We start from the raw sequence: 24047 nt of genomic DNA, 5'->3' as shown, positions 1-24047 counted from the left end.
GATCAATGGAATTATTTCTCAAAGGCAATAATTAAATCCCAAAATAAACTAGAAAAGAAAAAGAATGAAAGTTTACTAGCAAAATAAATAAAGAATGAAAACGGTTGTAAATTTAGCATATGGTAGAAAGCTAATTCAACAACTTTACGGCATATTGAATTTTACGTAGATGAAAATGAGACTGACACTGCATTAAGGTTCTAGATCATGTAATTTTTTTAAACTCTCAACTTTCAAAACTGTTTTATGAAGTAAAAAAAAACAAAAAAACTTTTTGTCAGCTGAACAATTGGCATGTTGTTAAACAACAGTACAATCTATTGAATGCACTGTACTTCTGTCCCTCAATGCCTCGTTTTCATTCCTGTCAAACATTAAATATGGCACCACCCTGACTCGTGGCAGAATTAATCTGGGGGATGAACTGTTCCTTTAAGAGAAAGGAAAGTTTTTATTCTGTTGCCAGTTGTATGGACATTGAGCCTTCTATATCTCAGTGAGTTATTCTGTTTTGTTCTGTCTTCTTTTTTATATATTTGCTCACTCTCTCTTTCACCAAGCCATCACTTTTCTTTCTCTCTCTCTCTCTGTTTCTTTGAGGGTTGGTTTGGATCTAATGGTCGTGCAGAGGGAGTGAAGATGATGTCATGCTTTTCTTTCATTTTTTTCCTACCTTTTTTAGTCATAGAAAGTGCTGAGGGTGGGGCATACTGACACACACTAGTTTTTAACATCCCCCTCATTTTTGACCATCTTTAGCCCAACTAAGGCATATAACTGGTAATGATTCATAAATGAAGATGTGGGCTTTCAGATACGCCTCATCCACAAGCACAACTGATGAAATAACTTGCTTGAAAAAGGGCAAAACAATATTGAAATGGCTATTGTGAGAAACTTTGCTTAGTCAGAGCTCTTGGCTGCAACCATAGGAACGCCTCTGGAGTTTAAAATGAATGTAATGACACTGTAAGGCCCATAGGAAAATGGCAAAACTCTCATGATTTTTTAGTGGTCATTGCATTTTTAGTGCTTTTCTCAAGCTAGAGTAAACTGGAATAAAAAAAGGATTTTGTCCCCCAGAGAGATCCTTTATTTTTCTACCTATATAGCAACATTAAACCTTTATTAAAAAGTGAAGTGATTAGATGTTAAAGTGCCAATATACTAGCAGAGACAACAATAATGAAGACTTTATGGGTTGATTCCCCTGAAACTGTGACTCTATGAGAGCATTACTCTAGGGTTTGTTTGGGATGTCACGGTGAGGAAATGTTCACAGTGGTATTATCGATAACACGGGGCAGGCGAGCTAAATGTATTAGTATTTTAAATGCGCACACGCTTGCTTTTCTCTTTTTTTTTTTTTATTTGCAATCACACATACTGTGTATAGGCCTATAATTTGCAGTAATGTAATCAGTGAACGGACGAACACCGGGAACACAGACGACCGCAGCGAGACTACTGTTTCTTAGAGCAGGGGTTTATAAATTATGTTCTCTTTGTCCTATCCTAATCCCAAGGCGTCATATACTGACACTTTTGACATTTCGTTTACATCGAACGCACATGGCACCCTTTAGCGTCAATATGAGACGCAGATAGATATGGGCCAGAAGGCGCCTCCTAGCGGTCTAACCCTAACCCTAACCCTACCCCAGACCTAAACCTACCCATAACCGAACAAAGCTCTGTGCGTGTCATATTGACGCTAAAGGGTGCCATGTGCGTTCGATGTAGACGAAATGTCAAAAGTGTCAGTATATGACGCCCTAGGATGAGAAAGCGTTGCCTAATTCATATACATAATCATGTTTCAAGACTCATTTGAACAGTTCAAATGGTTAGAAATGCATGCAATATTATCTGGAATATATTTACATATTTATATGTACTGTATCCTTTTTTCTACCCATCATTAGGGTGCTGTTAAGTTATACAAACATGAAGAGAAATCTAAAATATAACTATATAAAATATAAGTAACTGTAATCTTTAAGTCTTTAGAAAACAGAATAAAACGTTAATGTCAAATTCTGTAAATTTAATTATATCTATTATATTATTTATTTCTAAATAAATATGGTGTCATTGTTTACGGTGTATTTATATATTTAAGTACTGAGTAATATTAATTAGCAACATGTACTTACTGTAGGGTTAGGGTAGGATTAGGGTTTGGTTAGTTGCATGCAATTATGCATAATTTACTGTTAATACTATGGTTAGTACATGCAACATATGTAACAGGAACACTGTAAAATAAAGTGTTACCATAAATATAATAATAATTTGGTGTTATTTGCATATTCAATTATATTTTTCTCTGAACTTTTTCACGGACCCCCTAACACTGAAAGTGATAAATTATTTACCTGGATTTTGTGTAGATAAAATTGATTATTGAAAAGTAGAAATTCTCTTTCAAAAAGAGTTTCATGACGTTGGGTAGTTTCGCATGTATGAAAATATTTGGATTTAGCCAGTGGTTTTAAAAGCCTGCGATTCATTTAGCTTTGTAATGTTATCTTAAAAGAAAATACAATTTTTAAATCTACTCTATACGTTTTTATACCACGTTCAGGGTATAAATTCACAAACATGCCCACAGAGTGTGTTTGTCTGTTTTTCATTTATAATTATGCCTAAAGCACACACACTGGGTGGATGTTTTCAGTGCCAAACACACACACATGTGCACTCCGAGTAAACACGGCCACGGTGTGTGAATAAAGGTGCTTTTGTCCGGTGGGGGGCTGGGCCATCTGGAGCGCTCATGAATGTTCACTTCAGTGCTCAGACATCGCGCCTCCCTGTGTATTTCACAGCTCCGCTAGAAGAGGACGAGGCATGGGTGGGGTCCCGATTGGGCGGATGGAGACAGGGTGGGGTTTTCCAGCAGCCAGTGAGATCACTGGAACACTGCATGCGTGTGTGTGTCAGTGTGTGTGTCGTCTTCTGCCTGTAGCGGGCATGTAGCATTTGGACGGCGCTAGCTAGGCACTTGAACACCTCTGTCAGTCTCCGTTCTGAGAGGTGGAGGCAAACTCTAGAAACACCTCTTAGAGTCAGCACCTTGTCCCACAGGGGTTTTTGCAGTACAGCTGTAATTTGTCTATTCCTGCTGTTATTTGGGTTGGTATTTTATTTGAACTGGTTTCTGCGGGTTCTGGTGTGTGAGGGGGGTTCAGAAAGTGTGTCCTAACTCCAGTCTCTCTCTCTCTCTCTCTCTCTCTCTCTTTCTCTCTCTCTCTCTTTCTCTCTCTCTCATAGCCGTCTGGAGTTGCAGTGGAGAATGACCCGCTCGGTGCTCTTCCTCCAGGATGGGGTAAGTCGTCACTCATGCTTTATCTTCAGGTGAGGTGTCTCTTATGAGCTCAATGTGAGTTTTTTTTATTTATGTTAACTTTAGTAGAAGAGAGAGGCCTGTAATCAGCTTGGCCTAAGTTGTTTTTTCCAGTATTCATACTTTTCTAGTACAGCATCTTCTGATAAATATTAGAATTTGGTGGATCACATCACCATAACAAAAACTGACTGTGGTCTACAGGAAACAACAGCTATCGAGTGAAGTAACTTACCGGTATTTTATGTATTGCTTTTTACGTAACGCATAGCAAATTATGATTAACAGTTGAACATAGCCCAAAACAAAGAAGAAAAGAAATTTGCAACAATTTTGCTCACAAAGCAGCCGTGTACATGCATATAATAGTAAAGATTAATGTACAATCAGGCACAAAATAAACCCCAACATGAAGCAGAAGCTGTTATTACATGGATACTTGCTGAATAAATAAATGGAGTATTCTTTGGACGCGAGTGATACGATTATAGACATGAGACTTGCACACTGTAGGAAACTGCTTGTCAAGAATACAGTTTAGTGCTAATTATGCAAAAATGTTGTGTTTCATTAGAGACGTGTAATACAATTCATTATAATAATTATTTAAAATAATGTTTTAATGATGTAATTAAAATCACATCTTTACATGTTATTTTTTCTTACACTTAAAATTAAAAATGTATCCTTATCTGTTGTTGAAAAACAAAACAAATTTTCAATTCTTATTTCTGTTAAAAGAAGAAATTTCTTTTTTCAGAAGAATAGTAGAGTTGAGGAATATAACTGTGAAAGGGAGCTGGGAACGAGGGGGTTAAAGAAGGGAAAGGCAGAAAGAGAGAGTGTTGTGTGTGCAGTAATGTGAGGGCTACTGTGTGCTCCACAAACCACTGTTAATGAAAACAAGATGTCAGACGGAGAGTGGATGAGGGGGTGAGGGGCACGGGACACACACACTTCTTTCTCTGTGGAAAAGCAATTGGCCAGCAGATTGTTCTCTTTTCTTTTTTGCTCTTTAAATCGTGAAGGTTTCTTTCTGTCTCTGTTCTTGTTAACCTCAATCGAAAGCTGAAGTGAGATGTGAGAAGGTATGTTGGAGCACGCGCTAGTGAGATGCCCCACTGACTCGTGAGTTTTCAGTCAGCTCTGTCAGATTTGACACCGTCTTACCCATCAGCCCATGGGGAGATTACATTACTTTTGTATATTTTTCAATTAAGCAATCGTTCACCCAATCCATCAAGATGGGGGAAGTTATTAGTGGAAATACAGTTTAAATTGAGTAAATGGCAGTTATTTTGTAAAAAAGAAAAAAAGGTAAATGGTATGCTTGTTTGTAATAACATAAGGGTGAGGAAATAATGACAGATTTAATTTTTAGATGAACAGTTCCTTTAATGAGCAGTTTAATATGAATATGTGCTCAATTGACTTACTTTTGTAATGCATAATTATTGCATAACCACCTTATACATGGTATAATGGTTGCAAACTTACTTTAAGCTTAACGGTCAGTCTTAGCCCAAAACCAAGTTAAAATGCTATGTGTTTTATACCCATAGCAGGTTTAGAGACCCATAGCATTTTATCTTGGTTTCGGGCTAAGACTGACCGTAAAGCTTAAAGGAAGTTTGCAACCATTATGAATGCAAAACAGCTGTACGTAATAATATGTACGCTGAAAATGAACTTCTAAATGTGCTCTCTTTTCCCTCAGAGAAACGCCAGGACAACGGAAGAGTGTACTATGTCAATCACAACACCCGAACTACGCAGTGGGAGGACCCTCGAACCCAAGGGTAATCATGTCCTCCTGTCACATGATCCTTACAGTCCATAGCAAGTGATCTGTAGATTCCAGTGGAGTTTGTCAGACTTCACTCAGTGGGTGTAAATAGTGTGTGTGTTTTGGTCAAGCGTCAGTTTACCAGTTGGGGAAGTGACTTTGAATTATGACCTGCTTGTAGCAGTTTCAGTTAAGCTCCCCTATAGAAAATATAGTTGGCAATACAAGTTACTAATGAAAGGTAGCTAAAAATCTTAACTCTACATGCAACATGCTTTGATCAATGTGAGACATTGTTATTGACATATATGACATCTCAAATACTGACACTAAATAATAATGTCACGCCATATAATGTGCCAAAGAAAAAAAAGTTGGCCAAAAGTGTCAGCTCTAGTCTGATTTGCTATCGCCCACTTGGAAACAAGATCGTGTTTGTAGTTTCCGGGCTGTTAAAATGAGCAGCATATCCACAAGCATAAATCTGTTTTCAAAAACGTTTTCCAATTTCAGATTTGCCCACAACTTAAATATAGCATAACATATGAACTGCTCTTAATGGCCTTACATCAGTCAAACAGGCCTTTTCCCGTCAAAGCGGACGATTCTCGGCCATGCAGTTTATACATGCTTTGTGGATCTCGCTTTTAATGCCTGGCTCTGTAAAACGACTGGGAAAAGCAGCATGATTGTTTAGGCAGCTGCGTTAGCTAGCTTTGTCTAGTTGCTTGCTCACCCACACTGGTATATTCTTATCAGTCCTTTGATAGAGACCCAGTGAATACCACACATGATCAAACTCATCCACTTAAGCTGCAAAACATTGTTTATTTGTTTGCTCATTTTTTTTATTTTTGCATTTTGTTTATTTGTACATTGCGTTTTAGATTATTCAGAAAAACCGCATGTTACTCTATATTTGAGCCCCCCCCCCCAAGTCTTGTGTGTGTAGCGTCCAGCAGGGTGCGCTGCTCTCACTGCCCTCCTCCGTTTGCAGGATGATCCAGGAGCCGCCCCTGCCGCCCGGCTGGGAGATGAAGTACACTGCAGAGGGGGTGCGATACTTTGTGGACCACAATTCTCGCACCACCACCTTTAAAGACCCTCGACCGGGCTTTGAGTCAGGGTAAACATCACACACGCTATAGTTTAGAGTGCTTTTTTTGATTGCATGTGAAGGCAGGAGTTCACTGCGAGAGAGAGACACACACACACATACAGTAGATCAAGGACCTGATGGTGAAAGGGGTTCACAGCAACTTCACAGTCTGCGGGAGGTTCACATCCACGTATATGAGCTTTTCAATATATCTTGAGGAAATTAGAGCAGATGGCCAATATAATGTAGGTCTATGACACATAATAAAGTTCAACATTTTTATATAAACTATATGTACACTACCATTCAAAAGTTTCAAATTTTGGTAACAATTTAAAAGGTTTCGTTTGTTAACTTTAGTTAACTACATTAGTTAACGTGAACTTACAATAAACAATACTTGTACAGCATTTATTCATCTTAGGTTATGTTAATTTCTACATTACTAATACATTATTACAATCAAAAAGTTGTATTTGTTAACATTATTGAATGCACTGTGAACTAAGATGAACAAACAATGAACTAACATCTAGTTTTATTAGCTAACATTTTCATAGTTAGTTCATGTTAACTAATGCATCAACTAATGTTAGTAAATGAGACCTTATTGTAAAGTGTTACTATTTTTGAAAGATGTCTCTTCTGCTCACTAAGTAATATTGTGAAATTTCAATATAAAATAACTGTTATCTAAAATTTTCTTCAGTGTCACATGATCTCTCAATATGCTGATTTGGGGCTCAATTATTAATAATGGTTCTTAATGTTTTATTAATGTTAATAGTTTTTGCTGCTTAATATTTTTTTGGAAACCATAGTAAAAAGATGTTTAGGATTCTTTGATTAATAGAAATCTTTTGTTACATTATAAATGTCTTTACCGTCACCTTTGATCAATTTAATATCTCCTTGGCTAATATTGTAATTGTAATTGCCCCAAAACTTTGAATGCATATCACGGTTTCCAGAGAATATTAATCAGCAAAAACCATGTTTCCAATGTTTTCAACATTGATAAAAAAAAATTTAAAAAAAATTCTTGAGCATTAAATTAGCATATTAGAATGATTTCTGAATAATAATGTGGCACTGAAGACTGGAGGAATGATGCTGATTGTTCAGCTTTGCATCAAAGGCATAAATAACATGTTAAAATAGAAAACAAATTGTAATATTATTTCATAATGTTACTGTTTTTACTTCTTGTAAAAGAAGAAGTGGGACTTCTTACAAAATTATTTTGTTATTATAATGTTTTTCCCTCAAACTTTTGCTAGGGTAGTGTATAATTTGTATATATACATCAGGTCAGGTCACCTTTATTTCTATAGCGCTTTATACAATACATTATACATACATAAAGCAGCTTTATAGTGATAAACAGGAAATGATGCATTTCGGCTGTTGTTCAGCTGAAGTCAGTTCAGTGTTGGTTCAGTTCCGTTGTAAATAGTTGTTCTCATACAACAGCGTCAGTACAGTCAGATCAATAATATTGTTGAATATTATATATATATACTTACACAGAATGTTAGTGTTTCTTTTTTCTTTCTTTGTTTCTCTCAGTATCTCCTTTGTTCCTTTCATGCATCTTTTTGTTGTCTTAAATATGTTTCATTCCTCTCTAAATTGAAGTGAAATACCTTTTGCTTGTGTTATCTTGTGTTATCACGGCTGTGCAGCACCAGACTCCCTAAATCTACCCTGTGTAAACGACAGATTTTTATCTGATCTGAATCCCACATTCTGTCTTGAATGATGCGTCACTTTCACCTGTTTATGGAATTGGTGTCATGACTGACTTTATTCTGCCATTTGTAAACTCTTAGTTTATCCTGTTTTCCTTTTTTATTGCTCATGTGGGTTTAAGAGCTAATGTTGATCTGAAGTCTGTGCCAGTGTCTGAAGCGCCACACACTCATGGAACAGATGACATCAGAATGTTCTCATAGTGCTTTGGCTTTATTTTCTGTGTTCCTGTTTAGTTCGAGACAGGGTGGGTCTCCGGGAGCGTACGACCGCAGCTTCAGGTGGAAATATCACCAGTTCCGCTTCTTGTGTCATGTGAGTTCTTCAAATCACCACAGGCCTTATGCTAGTGCAACACTTTTGTCATTTAGCATCTGCAAATTAATGTATGGGCTCCTCTTTTTTTCTGGCCTCTTTACGCAGTCCAACGCGCTTCCCAGTCATGTGAAAATCTCCGTATCCCGACAGACTCTGTTTGAGGACTCATTTCAACAGGTGAGTGAATAAGGATGCGGTGCAGCTCAACTTTGGACCGCTGACGCTTCTTTTATAATCACCAAAACTATCTACACTATTTTGTCATAATTTGTGTTGCAGATTTATTGCAGTATAAACCTTTTTTAGACACATTTTTACTGTCATACGTAAGCCTAAGTAGATCGAAGAACCCATTGCCAGCTTTTGTGGTTACCACGATGATGATGAAGACATGCCTGCAAAATGGCTTTAGTGATGCATGTTGAGTAGCGTCTGTATAGAGATTGTCCCAATACATTTTTTACAGCAATAAAGGCACAGAAAATGTTTGTCCCCCAATTCATTATCATAGATCATTATGATTTTGGCTTGTATAACCTCAAAGAACTTTCTTGTCTGAATACAACGACAAAACATTATCTGTTAAATTAATTCCATTAAAGCCTCTTACCAATTTTATTTAAGGAAAATTGTGACCCTGGTCCACAAAACCAGTCATAAGTAGCACAGGTATATTTGTGACAATAGCCAACAATACATTGTATGGGTCAAAATGATAGATTTTTTTTTTATGGCAAAAATCATTTTAGGATATTAAGTAAAGATCATGTTCCATGAAAATATTTTTTAATTTCTTACCGTAAATATATACAAAAAATATTTAACATAAAGGTAAAAGAACATACACTTTAAAGGCGATTTTCTCCATGTTTAGATTTTTTTGCACTCTCAAATTCCAGATTTTCAAATAGTTTTATCTCAGCCAAATATTGTCCTATCCTAACAAACCATACATCAATGGAAAGCTTATTTATTCCGCTTTCAGATGCTGTATACATGTTCATTTAAAAAAATTGACCCTTGTGACTGGTTTTGTGGTCCAGGGTCACAATTGTCAAAAAGTATTTTTTTTCTTTCATTTATGGCCAATATGAGATCAAACCAAATTGGTCTCCTAATTACGGACATCTTCATTTAGGCTAAATGGCTCATATCATTTTAGTTTGATCTCCTGAGATGGACAAGTAACATTCCCTTGAACGACACTTTCTTTTAAATTTTTAAGACTTTTTCAAGCCCTATTGTGTGTATTGTGGCTCTAATGAGATGTCCGCCTGTCTCGTCTCAGATCATGAACATGAAGCCGTATGACCTCCGTCGGAGACTCTACATCATCATGAGAGGAGAGGAGGGACTGGATTACGGAGGAATAGCCAGGCAAGTTCTCTGTGACGTCTCGCTGTTGGTCATCTTCATGTTCCTGCTCGTGCTGAATGTTTCTTGTTTCGGGTGTAACTGCTCGTTTGGTGTCTGGACCTCATAGTTGTCTTCCTGTGTCTGTGTCTGTCTCCTGTGTCCTGTCAGTGGTTTTACCCTATGGTAGGTTACGTCATGCTGTTCTACCACAGGGTAGAACCACGGACGGGATGTCTGGAGGTGTCTGCGTCGTCCTGTGGTGTGACCAAAACCCCTGTCACCCCCAATCATGGTCCCCTCTTTGCCCCTTTACCTTCTTTCCAAACACCCTCTGGGATCAAAGTTTAGGCCTTGGGTTCTGGTGAATTGGTTATGATTTGATGTGTGTGTTTGTGCTGCTGAATCTGTCTTCATCTTCATCACTGTATGTGACACTGTGCACTTTCCATCTCAAGAAAATGTATTGCATTTGTTTTTAATCTTTTATTTATATTTATTTATTTATTTATATGTTTTATTTCATTGTTTTATTCCACAAAAAGGTTTCCTTTATTATTTGTGCATTTTTCTGTAAATCTGTTTTCTTTTATTTGACTTGCTTCAAGTGGCTCAGAATGATTTCAGGTTTATAGGCAAAAACAACTTGTGGCTACATATCACTTTCTCCTCAAAACTACATTTTGTAAAAAAAGAGTTGGTGTATTTTCAAGGAAAAGCTACCAGAATGTTTCAAGCATAAATAGACATTCTATGCTTTTTAAACAGTACTGTATTGTCTATTCTTTCCCATTACTCTCATATGAAGTTGTTGTATAATGAAACACTTTGTCGAGATTTAAACAATTAAATGTTCCCTTTACTGATGACATCTGTTTAAATCATTCCTAATTTAATCTATAAAATCTAAATTGTAATTGAATTTTTAATAAAAAATGTAAAAAACATTTCGATTTGTTAGTATCCAAAAAATTCTCCAAACTATCTTTATTCTTGCATAATTTTCCAACACAGTTTTCTCAGTGATGTGGGAATATTTAAGTAGAGTTTGTCTCATTATAATACCAGCTAAAGGCAACGTTCAGAGTGTTGTGTGACTGACTCTCTTCTTCTCTGTCTCTGTCTGTAGGGAGTGGTTTTTCTTGCTGTCTCATGAGGTGTTGAACCCCATGTACTGTCTGTTTGAGTATGCCGGTAAAAACAACTACTGTCTGCAGATAAACCCTGCTTCTTCCATCAACCCCGACCACCTCACTTACTTCCGCTTCATCGGACGCTTCATTGCCATGGTGAGAAGGAACGCCTTATGACTCTAGTAGTTTCACATTAAACTGAAGTTTTGTATTTCTGTACATCTGTGTGTGTGTGTGTGTGTGTGTGTGTGTGTGTGTGTGTGTGTGTGTGTGTGTGTGTGTGTGTGTGTGTGTGTGTGTGTGTGTGTGTGTGTGTGTGTGTGTGTGTGTGTGTGTGTGTGTGTGTGTGTGTGTGTGTGTGTGTGTGTGTGTGTGTGTGTGTGTGTGTGGATGAGTGTGAACCTCATGGCATGAAAATAAATCTTTGTGTTCTGATATAGTGACTGGTGTTATATTAAGATCCAGAGAGTTTGTCTCACACCCTTCATGAGCCCATGCACGTCTGGGTTTGACATTCACAAACATATATTATAGAGATTCTCTGCTGTGTGTTGAATTCTTTCTCAGCCCTTGTGTTTCTCCTATTTTGAGCTTGTTCTGAACAGACTGTGTGACTCTGGGCGTCTGTGTTGTTTTTGGAGATCATTCCCAGAGTCAAGTCAAGTCACATTTATTTGTATAGCACTTTTTACAATACAGATTGTTTCAAAGCAGCTTTACAGAGATAACAGGAAAATAGTGCAACAAAGTTTGTTTCCAGAAGAAAAAGAAAAGAAAAGAAAAGAGGTCTGTGCTGTTACATTAAACAGTTTGCTGTCTATATACAGTATATATACACATTGTGTATAGATAGATAGATAGATAGATAGATAGATAGATAGATAGATAGATAGATAGATAGATAGATAGATTGATTGATTGATTGATTGATTGATTGATTGATTGATTGATTGATAGATAATTTAAGCAAAGGCAAACCTGCAATGATGGATGATGTAGCTCAGGAAAGCACATAAAAAGATCGGTGCACCGATCATGAAATTTGAGGCTCATGTTGATTACTTTGCCAATTTGGATTCCAAATGATTTCAATTTGTATACACGTTGAACTATCAAGTCTGAGGTTTGTGAATCCAGAGGAGAGTTTTTGGGAAATTTGTGCATAATTACTCTGAATTTACTTAAATTATTAGCGAAAGTTTCACGAATTAGGCCCACTGATATTTAACATTAAGATCAGATGATACAATCACAAATATTTATTTTTCAGAGAGTCACAGTGGTACTGTGCATGCACTACATTGTGCTGTAGCAACTACATCACACACAGTTAAAAGGTTGGTTCACCCAAAAATGAAAATTATCCCATAATTTACTCACCCGGTCTCAAGCCATCCTAGGTGTATATGAGTTTCTTATTTCAGCCAATCTGAGTTATATTTAAAAATATCCTGGCTCTTTCAAGCTTTATAATGGCAGTCAATAGTAACTTAGATTTTGAAGCCCAAAAAAGTGCATCCATCCATCATAAAAGTAATCCATACGACTCCAGAGGGGTTAATAAAGGCCTTCTGAAGCAAAGCCATGCATTTTTTTGTAAGAAAAATATACATAATTATAACTAATTATGAACTGTAATCACTAGCTTCCGGTAACGAAAAGTGACCTCTGACCCGATGTAGGAGTAGCGTAAGTTTAGGTGAGAGTTTAAACAAACAGGGCTGGGCAACAAACTCAAACTCCTCCCACATTTCTCTTTAAATGTTCCCATTTTAAACTTCTAATTCCTGACCGGTGTTTTGCTTTCCTCTATCGTCTGCGCTTCCACATTCTTCAATACGTCATGCTTCGGGTCAGAGGTCACTCTTCCACTAGAACTAGACTTGTATACGCGAGTCAGTGATTCTAGTTTATAAATGTATAAATGCTTGGCTTCAGAAGGCCTTTATTAACTCCCCGGAAGCCGTATGGAGCACTTTTATGATGGATTGATGCACTTTTTTGGGCTTCAAAAAAAGGTACCGTTAACTGCCATATAAAGCTTGGAAGAGCCAGGATATTTTTTCATATAACTCCGATTGTGTTTGGCTGAAAGAAGAAACTCATATACACCTAGGATGGCTTGAGGATGGGTAAATTATGGGATAATGTTCATTTTTGGGTGAACTAACCCTTTAATTTCCTGACAATTTGAGCATCACACAATCTAGATAAATTCACAAGCAATGTGAACGTGACGAACTGCAAGCAGTATGTCCAGTACTAGCTTCAAAATTGCCGGTCACAAATTATTATTATTTATGATTCGTTAACTTTTTTTTTCTATTTGTTGTAAGTAACACAAATTACTACTAATAATGTAAGGCAATGTTAAGGTTCCTTATGGTTCCGTTGTTGAAGGTTAAACTGTTATTGCAGCTACAGTATTTCTCTTATCGTGACAGACAGGTTTCTGGTGACCTTTTAAAATGGTTTGTGTAAGTGTATATGTCTGCTTAAACTGACTGACTGCTGCACTAACATTACATGAAGCTTTATCAGATGTACATTTGCATAATTGTTTGGATTTACCTTTTGCGGCTTTCTTTTCCTCTTTTTTCCTCTTTACAATGATGCAGCAGAATTGCCCTAATGACTCTTAAAAACCAATAAGATGCATCTCAAACACATTGGGCCCTATCTTGCACCCAGCGCAAGTGACTTTGTACACCGACGCATGTATCATTCCTATTTTGCACCCGCGCAAAGCGGACTTTTCCCTCCACAGAAGCACGTCGGTAAGTTAGGAAATACACTTGCGTTCCCGGGGGCGGTTCAGCGCAAAGAGGAGGCGTGTTCCGGCGCAAACGTTCCCTCATGCTATTTTGCAGGTTTAGAAAACAATTGCGCCACTAACCAGGAAAAAATAGTTTAAAGTCAGTGGCGCGTTGCGCATGTTATTCATATGCTATTTTAAGGGCGCATGCTTGGCCATAATCAATGTAGCGTGTGCACAACGCGCATGCACTTTGATTCTCTCATCTACACAGAAGCAGCAGTTTTCATTTTTGCAAATCATACATTATTACGATAGATAGATAGATAGATAGATAGATAGATAGATAGATAGATAGATAGATAGATAGATAGATAGATAGATAGATAGATAGATAGACAATTTATTATAAAAGCATACATCTAGCTTACACATTTACCCAAATTATCATACGCCTGTTTAACCGAAGTTAATTTGGGTGGGTTTCTCCATTTCAATGTAATTTCTCTCTTTTACGGCCGTGACGAGAGCGTTGCTCTCCTTGGCTGTGAACCGCTCCTGGCGCGCGCCCGGCAAATCCGCCGTTACAATAGCAATCCGTTATGGAAAAAGCGCGTCTGCTCTTAAAGGGAATGTGAGATGTCGCTCTGATTGGTTTATTTCACGTTACGCCCAAACCACACCTATGAATAATGAAGATTTGCAACCCATTTTAGATTTGCGCCTGGCGCAAGAGTCATTTATCCCGCCGGGAAAATAGCAACAGCGCCGAGACCCGCCCACAAAGTTACTTGCGCTTTGCGCTTGACACTTGCGTTTCAGATCGTTAAAATAGGGCCCATTAAATAGAACATGAATGTTTATAATGGCCCTCCGGCAACGATGTCATAGTGTATGGCCACTCAGAATGAACTCATTTTGTAAAATTACAGTTTATGTGTGAAATCTACAACAATAAACAAAAACCTGGTTGGACAGAATTTGACCAATCAGCTGTTAATGATCTGTGACTGCATTCCTAGTTGATGATGCATAATGTTTCCATGGATTTGTTTCTAAATTAATTTTTAAAAGTTGAAAAATTCCATGTGGCCTCAATTAATGATCTCATAAATGCTGCATGCATAATAATTTAAATATTTAGGTAAATCCTTTTAAAAATAGATTTAGATAGCATGACATTTTGACACAATTGACAATTATTACTTTCTTATGGAATGTTGCAGAATTTGCAGTATTATACATATCTATGCATGCACGTTATTATTATTTAAAATGTGTATTATAATCATAAACAAAAGCATTAACGAAGTCTTCCCCTCACACACCGGCGCAAAGGCTGGGTATAAGGTTGTATAAGGCTGTCCAATAGATGAGTTTCAATCCCTCGCCTCCAGAAACCTGTCATCGTTATGACTGGTGGAAAAAGGAGTTGCATTTCCGTTTCATGTTGACTTAAACAATTTTTTGTTGTTTTTATGACCTTCGACCTGTGATTGGCTCTCTGCAGGCACTGTATCATGGGAAGTTCATTGACACTGGCTTCACTCTACCCTTCTACAAGCGCATGCTTAACAAGAAACCCACCCTGAAAGACCTGGAGTCCATCGACCCAGAGTTTTACAACTCCATCATGTGGGTCAAGTGAGTATCAAGCCAGCAGCTGCATTCATTCATTCAATACAGATGACAATCAAAACAGTTCTCTGACAAACTGTGCTTCACTGATCTCCATGCTGGTGTACATTCACAGAGAGAATGATTTGGAAGAGTGTGGCGTGGAGCTGTACTTCGCTCAAGACATGGAGATTCTGGGAAAGGTGACGACACACCAGCTGAAGAACGATGGAGAAAATGAGCTTGTCACTCATGACAACAAGGAGGAATATATTGGGTACAGCTGCCGTATTCATTTATTTTCACTATAAAGGCCAATTCACAGTGCACCGACATAAGGCTTCCCCCTGATAGCCGATAGAAGAGGCTTAGTCGACCCAAATTTTATTAGTTATCCACAGGAAGTGGAGAAGTCATGCAGCCTGTGAGGGACAGATCGTTAACGGCGGGTAATTACCGTATGTCAGGCAGGAAATCCAAATGTTCGCCTATAATTCATCTTCCCTTTAGAAATGGCTTATCATTTGAAAAAGCAAGTAGTAGAAACTTTACTTGGCCACTCGCTCTAACGTTAGCCTAGCCATATCTAACATCCGAATGAACATCAAAATGAACCGAAAAACTCAGCGTATATTGGCTAGCCTTACAGACATGAGAAATATATCTATAGAAAGCTTGAAATGTCTACTTTTAAATGAACCAATTCAACTGGTAAACAAAAACTCAAATTTTGTTATCCGAATGAAAATCTATTTTTTAACCCCCTGGGATCGACAATCGCGCTGGCGCTATAGGCTCGCTTTTTTTCTTAAGTGCAAAAGAGATTCAAAATACTCTGTTGACTTTGATCTTAATTACGGAGAGCGCGCGCTATTCAAACGCAAATAATCTGAGGCGATCCACGCAAACCTGTGAACGCCCACAATCAGCTGGATAACACACATCTAAGTAATAATAATCCTGGAAAATGTACCTCAGAAGTGCTTGGAAGTATTATTTCGAGGAACGGATCCAGCTGAGAAATAGGTCAGTTCTATTGCTTTGTTCTAATCGCAATAGTGTCTGTAAGTTACACGCAAAAAGACTTTTTAAATATGAATCGCATTTCTGTGTGTGTGTGAATGAATGAATGAATGAATGAATGAATGCACAGATGCGCGCTGTTGTGGAGCTAAGCTGGAACAAATACTGTTTCAAAATGAATCATTGCTTTTCACAAAAAAATATCATTTATATTATATTTATTTGTTGTTAATGTTCTGTATGCATACCATAATGTTATATGGTAACTGTACGTTTTCAATAAATTAACCTAGTATTTTATAGGTTCAAATAGACACAAAATCTCGTTTTTATTCATTCTACTGCAGTCCGTTTTGCTCAAATAGAAATAAAGGCCTGTCTCTAATTCTGGCCTCCTTCCAATAAAGGCCTGGGCCGCGATGCGCTTGAGTAAAATAAAGGCCCGGGCCTATATTAGAGGATTTACGGTAGTTAAATTAATATAAACGTGCGATTAGTCGACTAATTGCTTAAATTAACGACTACTAGTCGACTAGAAATATCTTTAGTCGAGGGCAGCCCTACACCGACAGATGGCAAAAGACACTGTAATCTGGTGATTGTGAATTGGTCTTAAGAGTATTAATGGCCAGTTAACAGACACCTTTCATCCATTGGTGTTTTGTACACTAATAACAGGTACTGTCCTTAGAGATAAAGTGCCTTTTTTATGTTAAGAGTCCTATCCCAGTTTATTATTCAGCTCCAGTTTAAGAGTCTGTCGACTGTTAGAGAAACCTGTTCTTTGCAACTCTCACTGGTGATGCTAGTTGTGCAGAAATCCCACACTTCACTTTTAACCATGAAGCCACAATCACCGTCATCTATACACCTTTTTTCTCTTTTAAAAGGACTGTTCCTTTAACAGTGATTTTAAACTCATCGCACGTTTTTCTTGCAGTCTGCTGACTGACTGGCGGTTCACACGTGGGGTGGAGGAACAAACTAAAGCCTTCCTGGATGGCTTCAATGAGGTTGTGCCTCTGGAGTGGCTGCGTTATTTTGATGAGAAAGAGTTGGAGGTGGGTGGTGGTGTTGTGTTTTTAGCAAGGACTTGACATTTATAGATGCTTAAAGGTCCAATAAAAAACCCTCATCTATATGAAGACACATCACTGAGAAAACCGTTGTAAATAACTGTGTGATTGTGATTGTTTCTCGCTCTAGCTGATGTTATGTGGGATGCAGGAAATCGATCTGAATGACTGGCAGAAGAACACCATCTATCGGCATTACACCAAAAACAGCAAGCAAATTCACTGGTTCTGGCAGGTGATTTACACGCTCAGTCTTATGTGTTTTTATGCAGTCACAGCTACTTCCGCATTTCTTTTTTTACTATATATATATATATATATATATGTCATTGTGTGTCACTCAGGTCGTGAAGGAAATGGACAATGAGAAGAGAATTCGGCTTCTGCAGTTCGTCACAGGAACTTGTCGACTGCCGGTTGGAGGTTTTGCAGAACTGATAGGTACAGCTATAATATCTTAATGTACCTTTACACACAACAGTGCATTTTGATAACACTATTTACCACGTTAATATTAATAATATTAATAATAATAATAATAACATTAATTAGTTAACTAATTAGTTATATTTTCCTTTTTACTACAATAACTATTATTCTGAGTAGTCATCGATTCAGCAGTAGTATTTTTCTGCAAGCTGAACACATTAATTGAATCATTTTGCCCTATAGCCAGTTTTCATACAATATGAAATTACTGCATGTTATCAAAATCTCAAACATGGAGCATTTTATGGTTGTTTCTTTGGCCTTATCGTGTTTACCTAGTGGTTTAGAGGAGGAGGATTGACAGCTTTTTGGTTGATAAGCTTAAAGGATTAGTTCACTTAAGAATTAAAATTTCCTGATAATTTACTCACCCCCACGTCATCCAAGATGTTCATGTCTTTCTTTCTTTCTTCAGTCGAAAAGAAATTAAGGTTTTTTAATAAAACATTCTCCATAGTGGACTTTAACAGGGCACAACAGCTTACCCCTCGGCTGGGATCGTGTAAAGCTCTTTGAAGCTTCACTGAAACTGCAATTTGGACCTTCTAACCGTTGGACCCCATTGAAGTCCACTATATGCAGAAAAATCCTGGAATGTTGTCCTCAAAAACCTTCATTTCTTTTCAACTGAAGAAAGTAAGACATGAACATCTTGGATGACGTGGGGGAGAGTAAATTATCAGGAAATTTGAATTCTGAAGTGAACTAATCCTTTAACAATGTTGATGAAACAAAAGGAAAAACTTGAAATGGTGGCACTGTCCATGAATATGGTACAAAATAGGTCCTTAAACAGAGTCAGTGAAAGGAGGTGCGTGACCTTTGGAAAATTTTAACGAAGTATCATGAGCTAATGCTGCCTTCACGTGCTATCGGAAATTTCCTATTTCCCACAAGTTGTGATTACGAGCTTTGTCACATCCAAGCTCTTTGTTGTTGTAAAGAACATGAATCATGAAGGACACCAGGTTCTTTCTTGCATATTTATTGGGAAAATCGTATTAAAGCCAAAATTATATTTAGCGTCCCATTCATTGACATCCATATAAACATTCACCGTGCTTTAGATAGCTTGCTGACAGTTCTAGAATTTTGGCCAAATACAGGCTATTTTCACTGTGTATAAAATCACATTTTAATCCCCCTGTTTTGCTGTGTTCATGACAATTATATTAAAATATTAAGCGGGTAAGAATATTTCTCTTTTGGCTGCTGGTCTGTCATCTATTTAATTTCAGGTAACATTTGGAACTGGTGAATTTTGGAGGAACAGTCTGTAATTACTGAAAGTGCTTATGATACATTAATTTATTAAATAATATTAAATAAGTTAATAGACTATACGTTTTTTAGAGTGACAGATTAAATACTCAGTTAAATATTGATCTAAACCATAAGGATGTCCAATATGAGTCGATCAGTCTTTGGAGCGTCCTCAGTTTCACAGGTGGGCCACCGTACCGTCCACCTATTACCCCGAGAGTCATGTTATATTATAATTAAATATGCACTACTTGAACAACTCTCCCTCCGCCATGTTTAACGTTTAGCCCCGTCCAGCTCAAAATGATCCCAGAGCCTCCCAGTGGGAAATACGACTTGAGAAGGGCGTTCATGTCCAATTTTTAACTAGGAAATTCGTATTTACAATAATTCCGAAAGCACGTTACGGCAGCATAAATACAGTTATTCAACTAAAGAAAAAAACATTTGTTTGATCAAGTCTTCCCACCATTCAACTTTGACCTGAAGTCTGTCCACATTGTACATATTCAATGTTTAGAAGTGTAAATATTTCTAATAGTTTATCATTTTATCGCCTCATTGTCTAGGAAGTAACGGGCCACAAAAATTTTGCATAGACAAAGTGGGGAAGGAAACGTGGCTGCCTAGAAGTCACACTTGGTGAGACACAAATGTTCAACCTAAATCTGAAAAATAATAGAAAATAACTGTTTTTATAGAACTGTTTTGTGACTTATTTGTCCTTACATTTTCAGCTTTAATCGTCTGGATCTGCCACCCTATAAGAACATGGAACAGCTCCGTGAAAAACTTCTGTTTGCTATCGAGGAAACTGAGGGATTCGGACAGGAGTGACGAGCATGGAAAGGACAGAACCAAGAAAATTATTAATCAGTTTCTTGTGACTAGGCCATTAATACCACTAATGTGGACTGAACGGACAGACTGTTGAAGAGACTGGCTGCAGATTTACAGTTCAATTACTAGTTTATCTAAAAATGAAAACTCACCCTCACATCATTCTATACTGATATACTGTTATTTTTCCGTGCAACAGAAACGAAGAATTTTAAGGAATGGTCACTATGAACTGTTGTTGTATGGAAAAGAGGAGTGTGGGATTCAAACTTCAAATAACAGCAGTGCTGATGTGATGACACGAGGATGAGTAAAACAAAATGAGTTTCATTTTTGGATTCAACTATCACTTTAAACAGCAGCGCAGAAGCACTGATGGACCAGCAGCAGATAAACGATTTGACTGAATGTAATATTTCATTTGGCCTCTTCTGGGAATGATAACTTCACCTTACATTTCTATGCAGAGAAAGCAGTGCAAATTATGACATAGGTCACTGCATTATTTCATTATCAAGATTTTTAAAATGAATTCCCTGAATTGCCTAAATCCAAATGTGATCAATCCTGATTTTCCGTGTGAGGTGAAATTCTCAACCCCATCATTATAATGCAGCATTCAACACAGAAATATTATTACTAATAATAAAATAAACCGCAGCAAATGTCATGAACCGCCTAGCTGGAGATCATATCAGTGTATTTGGGCTAGAGGACCATTGAGGTAATTGAGAAAATAATTGTTTTAAAGAGATTGATCAGATATGATTTCATTATTTTGTGACATGCCATGCTACACTGTACATAGTTGAAATAAAATCCAGTTATGGACTGTGAAAACATTTGGGATTGTGACAGAAAAATCCTTTTTTACTCCGTGACATATTAGGTAAAGAAACCAAACTCTTCCAGATGTGCATCTTAAGGTTTGTTTTTCAGCAGGACCATCAGTAGGTAAATGAGTATCATTTTAGAACAAAACGTATTCATTTTGACCATTAATGATGTTTTAGGAAGTCTTTGTTTTTATAGGAATAATAGGGTTATTTCCCTAAGTGAAATTGTCTGTCCTTGAATGATTTAAATGAATTAAATAATAACAATATTTTAAAAAGCATGTATCCAATTTGGCATTTGTACACTTTTTTTATAACAAAGAATGGCTGTCCCCGATACTGCCGTCCATCTCAAGCATTTTAAAGGTGCAGTAAGTGATTTCTGAGAAACAAACAAACACACCAAGTGCAAGAATAAAGCGAAGCAAAATAATGCTTCAATGACACTCAAAACTGTCCTGTGACTATAGCTAACATTACAACAACAGCATCTTGCTTCTGTGAAACAGCAAAAACAATGTTACTCGCATACGGAGAGGAAACAACAGAACCTCAGTGTTCCTATGTAGAGGTTCTGCACGTGACGTCACTGACTGCGGTTACGCCCACTGAGTGGCAGAAACACTGAGCGGTAGCATTGGTTTTCAATGTGAATGCTGCGAAAAACACACAAAACGCATCTAAAACGGGAAAGAGCTTTGAGATTGACTGAACAAATGGATTTGAGAAGAAATCTGAGGTATATTTTTACAGACTGCCGAAAGCTACAGAACAGAGAAGCAAATGGATCGCTGCAATTCACAGAAACAACTGGATCCAGACAGCGAAAGGTGGATTTGCAGTAATCATTTTGTGTCAATATGTTGAATTTTGGGGTAAAAATCATACCCTATATATATTGTATTGTTATATATTGTATTGACAACATATCAATTAAATATTTACCATCTTACATAATGCATAAGTGGAGGTTTTTAAATGAACACTGACAAAAACTATACAAGTTTAAGGCTGGACTATATGATGATATATATGACATTGATATTAGTGATTACCTGGATTTAGACCTACCTATATTGTACTTATATAAAGCGTTCACAGGAAAATTTGCTTTATGTATTTCACCGGTGTTGAAATCAGGCACAAATAAATGTCAGGAAACACGATTCCTGCTGCATGTATGTCAATGGATCACTGGATCTTTGGGAAGTTGTTAGGAACACTTATATCGAGTCCAACCTTTAGTTTAAACTGATAATCGTTTGTTTTACTCGTGTTTTCGAAGTTTTTCCTGTTAACTCCAGTCACGCAGCAGCTCTTCTGCCACTCAGTCGTGATGAAGAGGGGGCGTGTTCCGGCGGGAAAGTGACATCAGTGCTGACTCTCTATTCAGGCCTTCCCGCTTATGTCTCTCCAGCGCTCAAAAGCTTTATTAATATTAATGTGGCTCCTAAAGCTCTTGCCTGATCATAACCCTTATTTTCCCAGTGACATTCATCTGACCTTTTCTCTTTTGTATTGGCTCTCTTCCCTCTCTTTCTTCACTCTCTCTCCTCCTCAATCCTCAGTGGACACGTCCCCTACTGCTGATTGGCCGATCCACTGTTAACAGCTTTTCTCAGAAATCGCTTACTGCACCTTTAAACAACTATTATCCAAGTTTATATTTGAGTTTATATTTAATTATAATGGAAATGAGAAAATGGGAGCACTGTTCTCCCTGTGCAGCAGAGTGAGCGTTTGAAGATCTGACATTTATGTTGTGATTAACATAATTGTTAGCGGACATCTTGGAGGTTCCACATCCTTGGACTCATGATTATGCGTTTCTGGCTGTTTTGCAGATGCCTTAATTATCTCTTATTTAACTACATAAGCTACATTTAAACAGTTTTTTTCTTCTTCAGGTTTTTAGTTTATTTTAAGAACACTTTCTACAAGTCAGAATTTCATAATTACAGTAATTCCAATATGGCTTTAATATATTTTACGATTTCTACCTGATGATCTCAGAGCCGCTTTTTGATTATTACCAAAACAGTCAGTAGTAGATCATTTGCATTCAGAAGCAGACAATTTACCTGTTTTTTAATTTTTAGAATTTCACAATTCATAGGTTAGGTTGATTGCCAGTTAACTAAGTTGTGTACAAAACCTATTTAACGTTTTTCCACAAAAGTGAGATAATTATTGTCACATTATTACTTGCACACAATATCAAGAATACATTTTTTAAATATACCAAAGTTAATTTGAAGGCTAATGAAGGCCTTTATCTTTATATCATTATATTTTATTAGTAATGTTTAATTTTAAGTAGTCAGAAGTGCCCTTTATTAAAGAACACATCTTTTTTTTTTTTTGTGTTTGACAATTATATTAAAATATCAAGAGGGCAAGAATATTTCTCTTTTGCCTGCTAATCTGTAATCTTTTTCATTTTCAGGTTAAATTTGGAAATGGTGACTTGGAGGAACAGTCTACAATTACTGAAAGTGCTTATGATACATTTAGGACTTCCATCAATAGACTACATTTTCAGTTAGGGCTATTTCAGTTAAATATTGTTCTTAGAGAAAAGATTGCTTGTAAACAATAAGGATGTCCAATATGAGTCGATCAGTCAGATCTATAACGTAATATTTTAACAGTTAACTGTTTTTTATGTGATAAATACTCATCTAAAAATGATAATTTATTAAAACACTGTTTATTTAATTTATTATAGTTGTGAAGAAAATATTAAAATACTGTATTTGGTAACACTTTATGTATAATGCATTCTATTCATAATATACGTTATAATTACATTTTCATAAATAATTTTAACAAAGTTCAAATGCATTATAATATTAGCAGATTTCTTGCATCTGAAATTGGTTGTTTGTCTGTTTTATTGCATTCTAAAGGTGTGATGATTAATATATAAGTATTATAATGTATTGTAATGTGCTTACAGTTATTCATCCAATGCATTATAAGGTAAATGACAAGGCACAATTAATGCAACAAAACACGTTTATATAAAGGCTTTAAGTAATTAAATAATTATTTATTTACCTGAGAACAAATGCTGTCCTTTAAAGTGAACAACATTTTTGTAATAAATGTGGGCTTATTTTAACCCCCAACAGTGTTGACTGAGATGGAAACAAACAAAAAACAAAATGTAACGTTGTCAAGATACACTAAAACGTTTAAAGCAAGCTTTGATTCTGCCACTGTCAGTGAATAATAATAATTGCCTGTTTGTTCACTTTTGTTTAAGCTGTTGCTTTACTTCATTTATTTACAAATAAAACAATAAATTAATATCTAGAACTCTGCTTTCAATACATTTATACAGTTCAATGGAAGA

At 36.8% G+C, this 24047-nt stretch overlaps 1 protein-coding gene and 1 long non-coding RNA gene across 4 annotated transcripts in view; one reads left to right on the top strand and one right to left on the bottom strand.

Annotated features, from left to right (window-relative positions):
- wwp2 (WW domain containing E3 ubiquitin protein ligase 2) overlaps positions 1-20695 on the top strand; it is a 59651-nt gene extending 38956 nt beyond the window's left edge. Inside the window, exons 11-24 of one of the 3 annotated variants that reach the window (XM_082160428.1) lie at positions 3277-3331; positions 5067-5148; positions 6133-6261; positions 8223-8301; positions 8410-8481; positions 9593-9681; positions 10787-10946; positions 15056-15189; positions 15299-15439; positions 17126-17246; positions 17392-17496; positions 17606-17702; positions 19583-19655; positions 19751-20695. In XM_082160428.1, the coding sequence (XP_082016554.1) occupies positions 3277-3331; positions 5067-5148; positions 6133-6261; positions 8223-8301; positions 8410-8481; positions 9593-9681; positions 10787-10946; positions 15056-15189; positions 15299-15439; positions 17126-17246; positions 17392-17496; positions 17606-17702; positions 19583-19655; positions 19751-19850 (1437 nt within the window). In that variant the 3' untranslated portion in view covers positions 19851-20695. Of the gene's footprint in view, positions 1-3276; positions 3332-5066; positions 5149-6132; positions 6262-8222; positions 8302-8409; positions 8482-9592; positions 9686-10786; positions 10947-15055; positions 15190-15298; positions 15440-17125; positions 17247-17391; positions 17497-17605; positions 17703-19582; positions 19656-19750 lie in introns of all 3 variants that reach the window. The other 2 variants (XM_082160429.1, XM_082160430.1) reach the window with 2 other exon arrangements.
- LOC309491139 lies at positions 11100-15048 on the bottom strand. The gene is made up of 2 exons (XR_014202931.1): positions 14398-15048; positions 11100-13470 (listed from the first exon to the last, which is right to left on the bottom strand). It is a non-coding gene; the product is annotated as an uncharacterized lncRNA (long non-coding RNA).
- Positions 20696-24047: the final 3352 nt, after the last annotated feature.

Source organism: Leuciscus leuciscus, assembly GCF_965113295.1.
Source record: "Leuciscus leuciscus genome assembly, chromosome: 25".
NCBI classification, from domain to species: Eukaryota; Metazoa; Chordata; class Actinopteri; order Cypriniformes; family Leuciscidae; genus Leuciscus; species Leuciscus leuciscus.
The sequence above is the reverse complement of the archived record's forward strand: the minus strand, read 5'-3'. Positions and strand labels throughout refer to the sequence as shown.